The 16,701-nt window shown below is 46.9% G+C and overlaps 1 protein-coding gene across 2 annotated transcripts in view; it reads right to left on the bottom strand.

Moving 5' to 3' along the window:
* Positions 1-16,701, bottom strand: part of ST3GAL6 (ST3 beta-galactoside alpha-2,3-sialyltransferase 6) — a 323,183-nt gene that overhangs the window by 94,468 nt on the left and 212,014 nt on the right. For both annotated transcript variants that reach the window (XM_082245491.1, XM_082245492.1), the window contains one exon: positions 1,662-1,766. In XM_082245491.1, the coding sequence (XP_082101617.1) occupies positions 1,662-1,766 (105 nt within the window). The remainder of the gene's footprint in view (positions 1-1,661; positions 1,767-16,701) is intronic.

The raw sequence follows: 16,701 nt of genomic DNA, 5'->3' as shown, positions 1-16,701 counted from the left end.
TTGCTTTCCCGGGTAAAAGGAGGCGGCTCCGCCCCTTTACACGCCTTCCGGCGCCTCCCCATAGCTCCTCGAGGTGTTTGGTCACCTCAAACATGGCCGCCCCCATGCTGGAGACACGAGGCTACGCCAATATGGTGGCCTCGTGTGATCTACCAAACAATGGCGGTGGCCTGTGTGGGATAGCAGCGGCCTGTGGGAAGTATGTATTCGGCCTGGCGGCCTGCAGGAGCTTGGCCCCACAAACTTCACCCTGAATGATGAAAAAAGCCTGGCTGGCGGTATAGGACCCTGGTGGGCCGCATGCGGTCCCTGGGCTGCTGGAGGAATGGCGATCTGGACTGCAGTAACTCAGGCTGTGTACACACTCTGACAGGTGGGATACCTTTTAATTCAATAGTAATGCCCTTTTGTACTGCCACTGACTTCAGTCACCTTTACAGTCTTACAATGACTCTAGATTGTCAGCTCCCAAACCAAGCCTCCTGGTTTCTATTCACAAACAATCACACTCAAATAGGGGGATCTGTGACATGTAATAGGATAGAGGGGAGACCCACCTACCATCCCAGAGAGGGCCCCCGTCCACCGACAAACCCGACAGGGGGAGAGGGGGAACATTCTACTCACCATACCGTAACCAGGCGGGTGCCAACTCCTGACAGAACCCCTCTCCACCGGGGTGGGGGGGCTGCCGACCAATACGGATGCCGTGACTCTGTTGGTCATTGGCGTCCAGGCGAGAGACGTTTAACTCGCAGGGTCAGTCCCCGTCCAGTGGGACTATGTCGTGGCCGACACAGCGCGGAGCTATGGCCTGCACGCGCTCGTAGGCTGAACTGGGGTGACCACTGGATCTCAACATCCAGCCCGTCGCCCAGTTCCAGCTTTCTTGCTTGAAGATCTCACAGGAACACTGGAGAAAAAAGCTGTCTAAAAAAATCTAAGAAAAAAATCCTGCCAGGACCGAAGATCCCAGCAAGGCATCTAGGTCCTTACTCCTAACTAGACAGAAAAAAACTGATTTGCTGTAGCAGAGAGAGAGAGAGGATATACCCTCTGGGACTGCCCCTAAGGTGTGGCCAGAACGTTTTCTTTCCTGTCTAGTCCTACTCCTGTAGAGGGCAGTATAACCCGAGTTGTTATTAATCAACGAGGACTACGTCTGTCAATGAGCGACAGAGAAATTACAGTTTTATATCTTTATGTTTGAAGCCTGGGGGCCAAATACTTTCTCAATGCACTGTATGTTAATGTAATACTGAACTTTTTGGCTATAGGTACTACATACTTTGTTACCTTTCATTAGTTTGCCTTGCAGGCGAGCATTACCAATTTTTTTTTTACCGATTTTATGTTTATATACGAGAATCATCCTTCCTTTTGTTGATCCTTGTAATGGTGTTTATCACACTGTTTCTTCTCATGTTTCTCTTTTCAATAAAGAGTTTAATTAAAAAAAAAAAAAAAAAGCTCTGCCAGTTTTTAATTATTGCCCATTATTGCTATGGGGACATTTCCAATCATTCCCCCTGGACAGGAAACATGGGAAAACCTATACAAGGACACAAGCAGCAATAAAAACATTTTATTTTCTGTATAGCAGTGAATTGTTAAAAGCAAAAAAGACTGATCTGAACTACAAAGATGTAAAAGAAAAAAACTTGCCTCCTTTTCGTGTTCCGTAAGGTAGGTCTATCCTGTTGCTGCCAAGAACTGCAAACTGCTTCCTGTAGTCTTCACACAGAAATGGCTCAATATCAGACACACTGTGGAACAGCAGCTTTATTAGTAAAAGTGCTTAAAAATAGGATTTTTGACTTACTGTAAAATTAATTTCTCTGCTGTTCATTGACGGACACAGCTCCTGATATTCTTAACCATAGCCCCCTACAGGAGTAGGACACTAGGCAGAAAAAAGTCTGGGTACGCCTATGGGCAGCCCCAGGGGGTATACTCCCTCTCTGCTATAGGTTTTCAGTTTTGTTTACAAGCAGTGTCAGAAGAATTACAACTCCACAGAGCGGTGGGTGCTGTGTCCGTCAATGAACATCAGAGAAATGGATTTTACAGTAAGTCAAAAATCCAATTTTCTCTTTCGTTCGTTGACGGACACAGCTACTGATCTTCTTAACCATTCGGACATCCCAACGCGGTGTTAAACAGGAGAGGCGGGAACAGCGAAAAAGAATTTCCCAAGGCTAAACTATAGCCAACCAGGTAAACAGGAGCTCAACAAAACTGAAAAGAACAATACACCCTCAAAGAGGACCAGGTACTCTAAATAGCAGCCTGCAAAACTTTGCGGCCATAGGAAGCACCCGCAGATGCCAACACATCCACTATATAGAACTTTGTTTAAGGGTGCACCGACGACTAGGTGGCCGCCTTGATAACCTGCCACTGATGCCTGATGACAGAAGGCCCAGGAGGCGCCCGAGTAGAATGCACCTTAACAGGGAAAGGAGTAACCCGACCCTTGATGGAATAGGCCAAAACCACCCTCTGTCTGATACATTTGGAAATGGTCGCATAGGAAGCAGATAACCCTTTCCAAGGCCCATCCGTAAGAACAAATAGTGAGTCTGATTTCCTAAAAGACTCCGTAACTGCCAAGTACACCCTAATCACCTGGACCACATCCAAAGCATGCAAAGCAATTTCCTTCGGATGTTTTGGCCTGGGACTCAAGGAAGGCAACACAATGTCTTAATTTAAATGAAAATCAGAGACAACCTTTGCAAGGAACGACGGACAGGGGCGAAGAACCACCTTATCTCTGTGAACCACCAAGTAAGATGAACGTCAGGATAACGCCACCAATTCAGACACCTTGCGTGCAAAGATGATCGCCACTAAAAAGGCCACCTTCTGGGACAGCGTAAGCAGGGGAATCTCCCAAAGATTCTCAAAGGGAGGCTTCTGGAAGACAGAGCACAAAATTGAGGTCCCAAGGCAGTAACAGAGACTGGAGGAGCACTGGAGGACCAAGTGCTGAACTCCCTGAAGAAAAAGTGGGAGTGTGTGGCCAAGGGTGTTTGAAAGAAGACCGACACCTGGCCCTTGATAGGACTCAAGGCCAGTTTCTGCTCAACGCCCCGTTGAAGGAAGATCAAGATCCGAGCCACCAAAAAAGAATGAGGATGAACCCCAAGAGCCTCACACCACACAATGTACGTCTTCCACGTACAATGGTAGATCTTTCTAGAAGTAGATTTCCTAGATTTAAACAGCATTGGAATCACTGACTCAGACAAACCTCTATCCATCAGCACCTGGCGTTCAACAGCCAAGCCGTCAAAGCCAGAGACTGTAAGCAGGACAGAAGATTGGTCCTTGGGACAGCAAATCCTCCCTGGGAGGAAGCTTCCAAGTAACATCGGTGACAAGCCGCACCAGGTCGGCGTGAGGCCAGTCCGGGGCCACTAAGATGACCGCAATCCCTTCTGCCTCGATCCTGCGTAGAAGTTTTGGCAGAAGCTTGAGAGGAGGAAAGGCGTAAATCAGACGATACTAACCCCATGGGGCCACCAGCACGCCTGTGGCATCTGCCAGAGGATCCTGTGACCGAGCAACAAACCTCTGCACCTTTCTGTTGAGCCAGGACGCCAAAAGATCTACCACAGGAATGCACTACCGGAGACACAACTGATGAAACATTTACGGATGAAAGGACCACTCCCCTTGGTACAACGCCTGCCGACTGAAGTAATCCGCCTGCCAGTTTTCCCACCTCGGAAATGTGCACGGCGGAGAGGGTTGGAATGAACCCTTCTGCCCATCTTAGAATGCCGGCTACCCCCAGAGCCACAAGGACACTTCGTGCCCCCCCTGGTGATTGACATAAGCCATGGCCGTGGCACTGTCCGATTGAATGCGCACTGGAGATCCCTGAAGACGATCCGTCTAAAGTTCCAAGCACAGTCTGATTGCTTGGAGTTCCAAGAAATTTGATCGGTAATCTGGACTCTTCCAGTGTCCAGATCCTCTAAGCAGAATTTTTACCGAGGATGCATCCAGAAGGGGCACTCTGGTTAAGGCCGAGTCCAGAGTCAGACCTAAATAGTCCAGCTTTGTGGACGGAACCAGAGCAGACTTCTGAAAATTCAGAATCCAGCCGAACTCCCTCAGAGTTCGTATGTGATTATCAGGTTTTCCACCAGTAGGAGACTCTGCTCGCAGGAGGTCGTCGTCCAAGTAGCCCAGTACTACGATCCCCTGTTGGCATAACAATGCTAGCACCGAGGCGAACACTTTTGTGAAGACCCGAGGAGCAGAGGGGAGACCAAAGGGTAACACTACAAACTGATAATGCTCCTCTCCCACAGCAAAGCTAAGGATGCGCTGGTGACCGGCACACATATTGGAATGTGTCGATAGAGGCAAGAAAATCCCCCTGATGCAGGGATGCCACCACCGTGACAATGGACTCTATTCTGAACTTCTGCACACGCACAAAGCAGTTCAGCGCCTTGAGGTCCAGGATTGGACACACCTTGCCTTCCTTCCTGGGAACTGTAAACAGGTTTGATTAAAAACCTTGAAAATGTTCCAATGTCGGAACCGGGACTATTACCCCTTGAAGTAACAGGTCTTGTACCGCCCAAACAGACCCTGTAAGTGGTCCTGGGACAGGCACAATTCGGAAGGAAAGAACCTTGCCAGGGGGCAAGAGTAAAACTCAATCTTGTAGCCGGACCTTATGACTTTGTGGACCCACTTGTCTTTGACCAGGGAAGTCCACGGGCCAGGAAAAAAGCAAAGACGCCCCCCAACACAAATATGAGTGATGGCGCACCTTCATGCTGAAGGAGCTTTGTCCGTGGGTCTGGATAAGCCTGCTCTTGACTTGCCAGACCAAGTTCGCTTGGATCCACCAGAGGAGGCCCTGAAAGGCTTTGATTCCTTGTCAGTTGCCCCTGAGGGCCGAAAAAAACCTCTTATGAGCCGAGAAGGATGGTCCACGTCTTCAACTAGGGTCCTTGCCCTTAGTAGCCTGCGGAAGAAAGGTACTCTTCCCCCTCTGTGAGACCCTAATGATGTCATCCAGGGTAGCTCCAAACAGGCGATCTCCTTGAAAAGGAAGCTCAGTCAAGGCCTGCTTAGAAGACTGGTCCCCAGACCAGCCTTTGAGCTAAAAAAAAATACGCCAAAGGACCACTGCTGAAACAGAGAGCCTAGCGACTAGGGGAGCCACATCCAAAGAGGCATCACATATAAACTTCAGCCCCTGGACCAACTGGCCCACCAGCTCAGCAAAGGCAGGGGGGAGCTGTTCCCCCTCCAGGTCATGGCGTAAAAGCTTAGCAAACTTGGTCAGAGTTTGCGACACCAGTGCAATGGTAAATACCGGCCTCGGTGCCGAACCAGCCAGGGTGTATATATTGCGGGCCACAGCCTCCGCCTTCCTGTCAGCCGGGTCCTTAAAGGCCGGGGACTCTTCAACTGAAATCATGGTTGCTTTGTTCAATCTGGAAACCAGAGGGTCCACCACCGGTGGAACAGTGCACTTTTCAAGAATGGACTCCTCATAGCAAACCGCTTAGGGACCACAAGGGGACAATTTGGCCGTTCTCACTCTTAAGCAACAATTCTGTCAAAATAGGCGGGGAAGGGAAACACCTTTGCCACTCTGGATGGCTTGTGAGTGCCAAGGGGAACCGACACCTCCGTTGCAGCTTCAGCTGCGTCCTCCATTTTTGGGGTCTCACGCACAGATACAATCAGTGCATCCACCAGCGCCGTTTTGTGCGCGGTTGCAGAAGTGGAGGAATCATCCTCACTATCTGAGAACTCAGGGCGCGTGGTCGCAGACCAAGCAGAGTGTTGCATGTCCGCGGCAGGGGAATCAGAGCCAGGATCTGAGGAAAAAGATGGGACAGGGGAAGACAGAGAGCGCTTTTTGCTAGCCTGTCGCCCACAAACCACCTCCACCCAGGACTGCCGTCAGTGCATCAATGGATGGTAGGGACCTGGAGGGCCCTGCAGCCTCTGAGGGGGGGATCAGGTGGGGAAATGTGCTCCAAAGACTCCATGAGTCAATAGGGGGACCCCACAAGAAAAGATGTAAAAACACTGCTAAGGGACACCCCCACTGCTCCGGCAGCACCACTCGGTCACCAGTAACAGAGCACCTAATTGATCCTCAGCAGAGATGGAGAAGATCGCACCAGACTTACCACCCAGAAACAAGCATCTGCAGCCACCAGGATAATCTGCACTCCATGTGGGGCGATCAGGAAGTGCAAAGATCCAGGAGTCAGCACCAGGGGATGAGGAGGGGCTCCTCCTGCCAAAATCGCCTCCCACAGGGCTCCACTTTCATGGCCGCCGCTATTTTCAAAGGCAAACCACCACAAAAAGGCCGCCGGACTACAAAAACTTAGCCCCCGAGCACACAGGCTACATCAAAATCTCGGCACCACAAGGCTCTCAGGGACCCAGGAGGGATCCCTAGGCCTCAGAAAATGGGACAGGCAGAAAGGGGGGGCCCTGGCAGGAGCCCCCACCTGGTACAACCCCCCCCCTTACAGTTTATCGCCTGGTCCCCGGCGGCGCACGCCCCCTTCGCCAGCAGCACCCTACCCCCACCCCAGGCGGTGGACCAAGCCACCCCACAGCGCCAGCCTCAGTAAAGGGAGGGGGGCAACATGGCCCACAGGGACAACCAAATCCGGTGGGGGGGTCCCTAAGGGTAAGGAGGGGAATCCAGGGGTCCGACCGTCCCATGGAGGGGCCCACGTCCACCCCAAAACCCTCCAGGGGGAGAGGAGGGACAGTCACTTACCATACCATGAACCAGGCAGGCACCGCTCCAGACAGAACCTCCTCTCCATCTAAATGGGGGGCTGTCAGCCAGGAGGAATGCTGCGACTCGGGCCGAGACCCAGTCGTATGCGACCTTGTGAGGCCAGCCCCTGTCCGGTGGGGCCATGTCCTGGCCGACCTAGCACGGAGCTGACGTCTGCGCACGCTTGCTGGCCAGACTGGGGTGACCACTGGATCTAGATTATCCAGCCTGTCACCCAGTCCGGCAGTTGATTGTAGATCTCACAGGAAAAAAAAAGGTCCTTACTCCTGACTAGGCAAAAAAAAAAAACTTGAGTACCTATAGCAAAGAGAGGGAGTATGTTTTTTTCTACATAGTCCTACTCCTGTAGGGGGCAGTATAATCTAATGGTTAAGAAGATCAGGAGCTGTGTCGGTCAATGAATGAAAGAGAGAAATAGCTAGCATTACACCAACTTTTACATTACAATGCATATAACACACAAAAGCAAACTAAGAAAGAACCACAAACAAACCATGGTGTTGACTAGTTTTGCCAGAACTGGCCTGAGATGAAAACTTAAATTCAAAGATTCCTTGGCACTAATATAATATAATACAGTTAGGTTCTGATTATGGCATGATTATAAAATGAATAAACAAATTGGAGAGTTGGTCAAGTGAACAGTTTTTTTCTGCTGTTTTCCTGAATTTTGAGTTTGATTTAGCATACACCACATCAAGCCCTTGTCTATATACTCCAATTCTAGAGGGGCAACTGCTTCAGGTAGATATTTTCATGTAATTTCCAACAAGTACAGTTTAGTTATGCATACATCACAGCTGGGATTTGTAACACCTCCATTCTTTAAAAGCAGTACAGACATACCATTTTGTAGTTACCTTGAGTACAGCCTTATACCTTCAATTCTCCCCTGCAATTATTAATGCGAGCAGAGTTCAGCATTATGTGTCAAAATGAAAAAATCCTAGTTTTCTACCTGAATTCTGTAGTTTTCAGTGCTGTCACATGACTTCAGTCCCTCTTCCTTCTGAGTCCAAGAGCAGCAAGTGGGTGTGGTTACTGAAAGCTAGTGACATCACTTCCAGGGAGGGGCACTGTTTCTGTGTAGCCAGTGGGCGTATACAGGATGGGAGGAGCTGATCATCGGTTCCCACTCAGTGTTCTCTCATCAGTAAGGATGCATTGTACATGCTAATTCATGAGTAAATTAAGAAATAATTCACACAGGACACGGGGGGAGGTGCACATATACAATAAAGCTGTGCTGGGAAGGGGCACACATATACAGTATAGCTGTGCTGGGCTTTGAATGAAGATTACCATAGTAGAAGGAAGCTGGGGAAGGGGAGGGACTGTCAGTGTAGCTGGAAGTGCCCTGGGGTCTCAGCTCACAGTCTACAATGATCATGGTACAGGCAACCACACTAAGTCTACGTTTCCAATAGTGCAACTAATCTATGGCACCCGTTCCCATCTATGTGACTGAAAAGGTACCTGCACTACTTTAATGCAACTTTTGATGCAACTTTGTTTCAGAGAGTGTAAAGTTGGATCAGAGTCACATCAAAGTCGCACTCTAAATCGCAATAGTGGAAACAGACTAAAGCTCCGTTTCCACTAGTGCGACTTATCATGCGACTTTGGACACACAAAGTCGCATGAAAAGTCACAGCCCACTGATTTCAATGGCACCTGTTCCCATCTATGCGACTTAGAAAATCAGCGCCCTTGGAAAAGGTACCTGTACTACTTTGATGCAACTTTACACTCTCTGGATCAAAGTTGGACTCCAAAAACCCACTCTAGTCTAGTGGCTATGCTTCCACTAGTGCGACTCTTAGGTTGTGTGATTTGAAGAGCGACTTTGAGTGCAGCTTTGATCCAACTTTACACACTCTGGATCAAAGTTGCATCAAGTTAGTGCAGGCACCTTTTCAAAGTCGCTGATTTTCAAAGTGGCATAGATGGGAACGGGTGCCATTGAAATCAATGGGCTGTGACTTGTCATGCGACTTAATGTGTCCAAAGTTGAATGACAAATAGCACTAGTGGAGACGGAGCCTAAAACTCATTACTAACATGTAATGAGCAATAGAAATGGATCTGTATCCTTCTAAACTTTCACAAATGTTCCTTTTATACCTTATTTCATATATTGTGCTGGTCACGTGACCCCCCTCGCTCTCTCTCTCAGGAGAAGCTGTTAGTCTAAACAAGGCAATGAAGACAGGAGGAGATCATGGTGAAGGATTGGAGGGATGGGGGTGGTGCTGGGCAGATCTAGGCATTCCTGTCTAAGAAAGACCTACAACTTTGTTAGGAAGTGAGATACAGCTTATCAAATTTCAGATAACAGGAAATAGAGTTGTCCATGAACAACAGGAAGAAGCTGTTTGTCCAGCTTAGATAAGACTTTCTAAGCTCCACAAGCAGCTAGGCAGAAAATTAATATCATCAAAAGATAAAGATATTTAACATAATATTAATAGGAAAAATTTAATTTTTGACTGGAGTTTCCCTTTAACCGCTTGCCGACTGCTCACAGTATATTTACTGCGGCAGTCAGCCCCTCACAGGCAGAGTGACGTAGGTCTACTTCGCTCGCCTGTGAGGCTCTGGGGAGCGAGCGCGCTCCCGCGCGGTCACGGGCCCCCCCGTGCGTGTGACCAGCGGACCCGATGTCCGCTGGTCACTCGGCAATCGGCGGGGGAGAGGGAGAATGTCAGGCAGCTTGTGTAAACAAGCCACCTGTCATTCTCCTCGCTGTAAAGACACTGATCACGCGGATCTAGTATGTAGATCCGTTGATCAGTGTCCTTACAGCTCAAGCCACAGCCAATCACAGTAGAAAGCACGCCCCTAGGGATACACACAGCCCCTCCCTCCCAAATAAGGTTAACCCCTTCACTACCAGTGTATTTTTACAGTAACAGTGCATATGTATAGCACTGATTACTGTAGAAATGTCACTGGTAACCCCAAAAGTGTCAAAAATGTCAGTCAAGGGTCCGATCTGTCCGCCGCAATGTCGCAGTACCGCAAAAAAAATTTGCCGCCATTGCACGTTAAAAAAAAAACAACAAAAATGACAAAAATCTTTCCCTTTGTTAGTAAACGCGATAACTTTTGCGCAAACCAATCAAAATATGCTTTTTGCGCTTTTTTTTACCAAACATAGGTAGCATAAAACAAATTGGCCGAAAATGTTAAAAAATTTTGATTTTTACATTTTTTTGGGGGGAATTTCATATAAAAAAATGTGAAAAGTATTGTTATTTTTGCAAAATGTATGCTCTTTTTTTGTTTATAGCGCAAAAAGTAAAAATCGCACGGGTGATCAAATACCACCAAAAGAAAGCTCTGTTTGTGGGGAAAAAAGGACGTCAAATTCGTTTAGGTACAGCGTCGCACGACCGCGCAATTGTCCGTTAAAGTCACGCAGTGCCGAATCGCAAAATACCCCCTGGTCGTTTAGCAGGAAAATCCTCCGGGGCTTAAGTGGTTAAAGGAAGGAAGAGTCAGAAAAGGACAAAACCCTCTTAGGCTCGGTTCATACCAATGCAGTTTGCTTTGGATCTTTTCTGCAGTGCTTTTTGCATTTTTTGCACATGCGATTTTACCACAATCTTGAGTGTTGCATTTTTTATGCTTTTTATTGGCCAATTTGTTTCGGGACAGATTAAAAACGCAAATTGTGGCAAAATCGCAGGTGTAAAAACGCACTACATGCTTTTTTGCAGCTTCTCCATTGAAGTCTATTGATCCGAAAAAGCAAATAAAGCATTATGTTGTGGGAAAAAAAAGTCCCTGACCCTTTCCAAAAATGCAGCAGTAAACCTGTCCCATAGGAAACCATGTTAAAAGAACTATAGTGCATTTCTGCAAAAAGCACCAAAAAACGGTGTGAACCAGCCCTTAAGTGGCAGAACATGGGCTGGTTACAATAGTACCGGCAAACTTCAGAAATGCAATTTCTACATTGAAATTTTGTATGAGATTTAAAACAGAGGTTAATTGAAAACAATTTTAACTCTGCAAAAGTGACAATTTTGCACCATAGTTGGTTCTTAGAAAAATGTTTTTACCTTTTAAAGCAGAGCTCCGCCCAAAAGGGAAAGTTATGCTTTAAGCACTACTCCCCCCCCTCCCCCGTCCTACGCCACATTTGGCATGTAATTTTTTTTGGGGGGGAGCGGGTACCTAATTTTGACAGGTACCTGCTCCTACTGCTGCTTGGACCGCATAGGCGATCTGAGTGGAAGTTCTCCTCTCCCCCTTCCTCCCTACAATCTTTGGAACACATCATAGGTCCCAAAAGATTACCCCACCATTCAGGAGGTGAAGTGTGACTAGCTCATGTGCATGTGAAACCGGCTGTGGAGCCGTATAAACCGTCACAGCTGGATGCCCACAATAGCTGACCCTGCAGCCATAAAATCTTGGTCTAACTAGGATTAACAGGTGGTAGCCGGCACCACAAAGTGCAGGCTACCACGACTTTGGCTTTGGCACACGCCAGGAGCTCCCAAAAGCAAAATCATTTTAGGAAAAACACATTTGTTTTGTGTCCAGCTGTAAAATAATTTTTTCTGAATTGATTGGAGGACAAAGCCCTGATTTAGATCAGCCCCTATTGGGTATAGTATCACCAGCAAAAGCAGAACGCTACGTACAGCTGAAAAACAAGACATAAAAGGAAAGGCTCCAAGCTAGTGTCCAAAACCCCTTACATGGTGGAATAAGCTTAGTTACATGACAGCAATGGAAAAACAAACTAAATATGTGGAAGCTGTGAAACCAAAAGGGACATTTGCTGTGCCCTCTAATGAGCACAGAGAAGAGTAGTATTAGGGAGAGAGGAAAAATCCTTCTTTCATTTATTGGTAGACACAGCACTGCTTTAGATCATTGCCTACTGGGGCATCCCAAAGCAGTACCACAGTGGAGCAGGCAAAAAAATAACTTAAGGAAAATTATACTGGCCAGTCAAAATGCTGCTTGCAAAACATTATGCCTATAATTGGCATTAGCTGATGATGTCTCATTCACCTTCCAAAGCTTGGTAAACCTTTGAACAGAAGACCAAATGGCTGCCTTAGAAATTGGTGCTTGGTGGCAGAATGCCCAGGATGCACTTATTGACCTGCATACACTTGGACAGGGGTCTGGATCACTTTACCATGTACACAGATTGAACATCAGCTTCCACTTCCCCTGTACAATCTTTAAAGGAGGGGAATCCTCCACTAGGATAAATGTCCGTTTTTTTTTTTGTTTTTTTTTTAAACAAATGAGGATCTACCACAGGCAGAGATGCTGCTGTGGGGAGGAAGGGTTGGGGGATACGTGTGGGAGGTTTTGGGGATGTGATTCTCAATCTGAAATATATCTGACCAACACCAATTCTGGGGTGAAGGATTCTGACAATACTCTGCAATCATGATTGATATGATCTAGTATGTGTGGGTACGTGTTTTTTAAGATTTTAGAGTTTAAGAGTTAATTTGAGGTTTGCTTTATTTATTTAAATGGGTGGTGGTTAGGCAAAGCTAACAGACTAAATAAAATACATTTCAGCTGTCATCAGGTGTGCCCTTGGACTCATTCACTGGCCGATTCTAACTTGCAAATACCTCCTCGTAGTGTCAAAGAGTACATCTTTCATTAAATATACAAGCCCGTAAAAACCTTAGCCCTGATTATTTACTTAAAATTGTTATTACATATTATTGCTCTGTATTACATTATTACAGTGCATGCGAAAAGTATTCACATCGCTACACTTTTTCCACATTTTTTTTAGGTTACAGCCTTTTTCCAAACTTGATTAAATTCTTTATTTTCCTCAAAATCCTACAAACAATACCCCATAATGACAACGTGAATTTAAGTTTGTTTAAAATTCTTGCAATTTTATTCAAAACTAAAAAAAAGGAAAAAAAAACCCATGTACATAAGTAGTCACAGCCTTTGCCATGACACTCAAAATTGAGCTCAGGTGCATCCTTTTTCCACTGATCATCCTTGAGATGTTGCTACAACTTGATTGGAGTCTACCTTTGGTAAAGTCAGTTGATTGGACATAATTTGGAAAAGCTCACATCTGTCTATATAAGGTCCCACAGTTAACAGTGCATGTCAAAGCACAAACCAAGCCATAAAGTCCAAGGAATTGTCTGTAGACCTCCGAGACAGGATTGTATTGAGGCACAGATCTGGGAAAGGGTACAGAAAAATGAGCAGGTACCAATGAGCACAGTGGCCTCCATCATCCGTGAATAGAAAAAGTTTGGAACCACCAGGACCTTTCCTAGAGCGGGCTGTTTAGCCAAACGTAGCATTCGGGGGAGAAGGGCCTTAGTCAGGGAGGGGATAAAGAACCCAATGTCAATCTGACAGAGCTCCAGTGTTTCTCTGTGGAGAGAGAAGAACCTTTGAAAACAACCATCTCTGCAGAACTTCAGCAATCAGACCTGTATGGTAGAGTGGCCACTATGAAGCCACTCCTCAGTAAAAGGCACATGACCGCCCACCTGGAGTTTGCCAAAAGGCATCTGAAGGACTCTCAGATCATGAGAAAAAAAATTCTCTGGTCTGATGAAACAAAGATTGAAGTCTTAGGCTTGAATGGCAAGCCTCATGTCAGGAGGAAACCAGGCACTGCTCATAACCTGGCTAATACCATCCCTACAGTGAAGCATGGGGGTGGCAGCATCATGCTGTGGGATTGTTTTTTCAGTGGCAGGAACTGGGGAATGGGCGAAAGATAATTGCAGCAATGTACAAAGACATCCTTGATGAAAACCTGCTCCAGGGCGCTCTGGACCTCAGACTGGAGCGAAGGTTCATCTTTCAACAGGACAATGACCCTAAGCACACAGCCAAGAGAACAAATGAGTGGCTATAAATGAAAACTCTGTGAATGTCCTTGAGCAGCCAGAGCCGCTGACTTGAACCCTATTGAACACCTCTGGAGAGATCTGAAAATGGCTGTGCACCAACCTGATGGAGCTTGAGAGGTCCTGCAAAGAAGAATGGTAAAAACTGCCCAAAATAGGTGTGTCAAGCTTGTAGCATCATACTCAAAAAGACTTGAGGCTGTAATTGGTGCCAAAGGTGCATTAACAAAGTATTTCAATGTCTCTGGCAGGCAGTTCACACTTCCCTATGCAAACTGCTGCGGGTGTCAATACAAAGTTAATGATACCCACAGATCGCAGTGCAAACTGTGAAATGGTGCAGGAAACAGATCACATAGGTGTGAACACCCATGCGATCTGATTCCAGTACAGACCAAAAAAAGGGTCCTGCACCATTTTGGTGCAATGCGATGCAAATTTAGCCATACAATCCCCACATTCTCTGACTGTCTCCTGTATCATGTCCGCACCCTCTCTGACCGTCTCCTGTACCATGTCCGCACCCACTCTAACCGTCTCCTGTACCATGTTCGCAACCTCTCTGACCATCCCCTGTACCATGTCCGCACCCTCTCTGACCATCTCCTGTACTATGTCCGCACTTTCTCTGACCGTCTCCTGTACCATGTCTACACATTCTCTGACCGTCTCTTTTACCATGTTTGCACCCTCTCTGACCATCTCCTGTACCATGTCTGCACCCTCTCTGACCGTCTCCTGTACCATGTCCACACAATCTCTGACCATCTCCTGTATTATGTCTGCGCCCACTCTGACCGCCTCCTGTATTATGTCCACACCTTCTCTGAGTGTCTCCTGCATTATGTCCACACCCTCTCTGACCATCTCCTGTACCATGTCCACACCCTCTCTGACCATCTCCTGTATCTGTTTGATGGGATCTGCCGGGGGGAGGGGGGGTGGGCGGGGGTGTTTGGAGTATCTTTATCTGTTGATTAAACTTTCTGGCACACACACTATTGCTATCCCTCCATCGCTTTTTCTTTCCTTCCTTCTCTCTCCTTCCCTCCCTAGCACTTTTTTTTCTCTCTCCCTCCATCCCTTTTTCTCTCTCTCTTCCTTCATCCCTCTTTCTATCAGACTAACCACACCCCTTTAGACCACGCCCACCATTTAGCATAGTTTAAACCACACCAGTTTTTCGTCATGGCGCACTGCATTACTCATCTCCATCTAATCCACACCCACACATGAATGCCACACTCAGACATGAATGTCCCGCTCCCTAATTAAAAAAATAGGACTTCGCCTACAGACAAAAAGTGTCCCTATACATTTTTTGAGAATGTTGGCAAGTATGTATACACAACCTAGGGAACAGTAACAAAACTCATACAAGTCAGATCATTAGCAAAAAAGACTAGATAAATGAGGCACTCTAGAGGAAACTCCACAGCTAAACTACGATGACTAAGATGACCATACACAAACCTGGAAGATGCATGTTTGTCAGCATTCTTCTTAATGCCCCTTTCACACTTGTGCAACTTGTCCTGCGATTTGGGACTGCATGAAAAGTCGTGCTCCATGATTTCCAATGATTCCCATTCATATCTGTACGACTTCAATTTGCACCGACTTCAAAGTAGTCCCTGCACTACTTTGGGCTGATTTTAATGTGTTTCGAGGTCCAAAGACATAGCCATTGCCTCCAGTCCAGTCAAAAAAGTGGCAAAATCGCTTGACTTTTAGGTCGCACAAGTGTGAAAGGGGCCTAAAGGAGGCAGTTACAAAGCGAAAAAATGGATTTTTGACATACCATAAAATCCTTTTCTCTTAAGTTAATTGACGGACGCAGTCTCTTATGCATATAAGTAGGGTTATACTGCCCCCTACAGGAGAAGGACACTAGGCAGAAAAAAGTTCTGGCTACACCTATGGGCAGTCCCAGGGGGTATACCCTCTCTCTTCCTGCATAGGATGTCAGTTTTGTATCAAAGCAGTGTCAGAGAAATAATACCAACCCAACTCAAAATAGAGGGGCGGGTATTGCGTCTGTCAATGAACTTATAAGAAAAGTATTTTATGGTAAGTCAAAAAGCCAGCACTCTCTATCGTTCATTGAGGGACGCAGTCTCTGATGCATATCAGTAGGGACGTCCCAAAGCAGTGCCATAAAATGAGGGGTGGGAACAGCAGAAAAAACAAGTCCCCAAGGCTAAACATAGCCAACCAGGCAACACAAGACGCATCAGAACAACAAGATGAGGCCCACCTGAAACAAACAGTAAACACCCTCAAGGAAGGCCAAAAAGCCCCCTAAACAGCAGCCTGAAAAACTTTGCAGTCAAAAGAGGCATCTGCAGATGCCAGCACATCCACCTTATAAAATTTGGTAAAGGTGTTAACAGACGACCAGGTAGCCGCCTTGCAAACCGGAAGCACAGATGTCGGATGACGAAAAGCCCAGGAAGCATTAAACGCCCAAGTAAAATGTGCCTTAACAGGGGAAAGGTAGGAGCCCCAAGAGACTCACACCACGCAATATACGACTTCCACATATGATGATAAAGCTTCCGAGAAGTTCCTTTCCTCCCTTTAAGCAGAGTAGGAATCACTGAAGCATACAATCCCCTGTCCTTCAGCACTGGCTTTCAACAGCCAAGCCGTCAAAGCCAGTGACCGTAAAGCAGGATGGAAGATTGGCCCTTGAGACAGTAAACCCTCCCTGAGGGGAAGTCTCCAAGGAGCGTCTGCAACTAGCCTGACCAGGTCGGCGTACCAGGCTCAGTGAGGCCAGTCCGGAGCCACAAGAATGACCCAAAACCCTTTTTGCCTCGAACCAGCGAAGTCTTGGCAGCAACTTGAGAGAAGGAAAGGCATACATCAGCTGATGCTGACCACATGGGGCCACCAGCGCATCTGCGGCATCCACCAGAGGGTCCCGGGAGCGGGCCACAAACATCTGTACTTTTCTGTTGACCCGAAACGCCAACAGATCTACATCTGGAGAGCCCCAATGAAGGCACA

Source organism: Pelophylax lessonae, assembly GCF_965119305.1.
Source record: "Pelophylax lessonae genome assembly, chromosome: 2".
In the NCBI taxonomy this organism is placed as follows: domain Eukaryota; kingdom Metazoa; phylum Chordata; class Amphibia; order Anura; family Ranidae; genus Pelophylax; species Pelophylax lessonae.
Note: the sequence above shows the minus strand (reverse complement) of the source record. Positions and strands in the feature narration are given on the sequence as shown.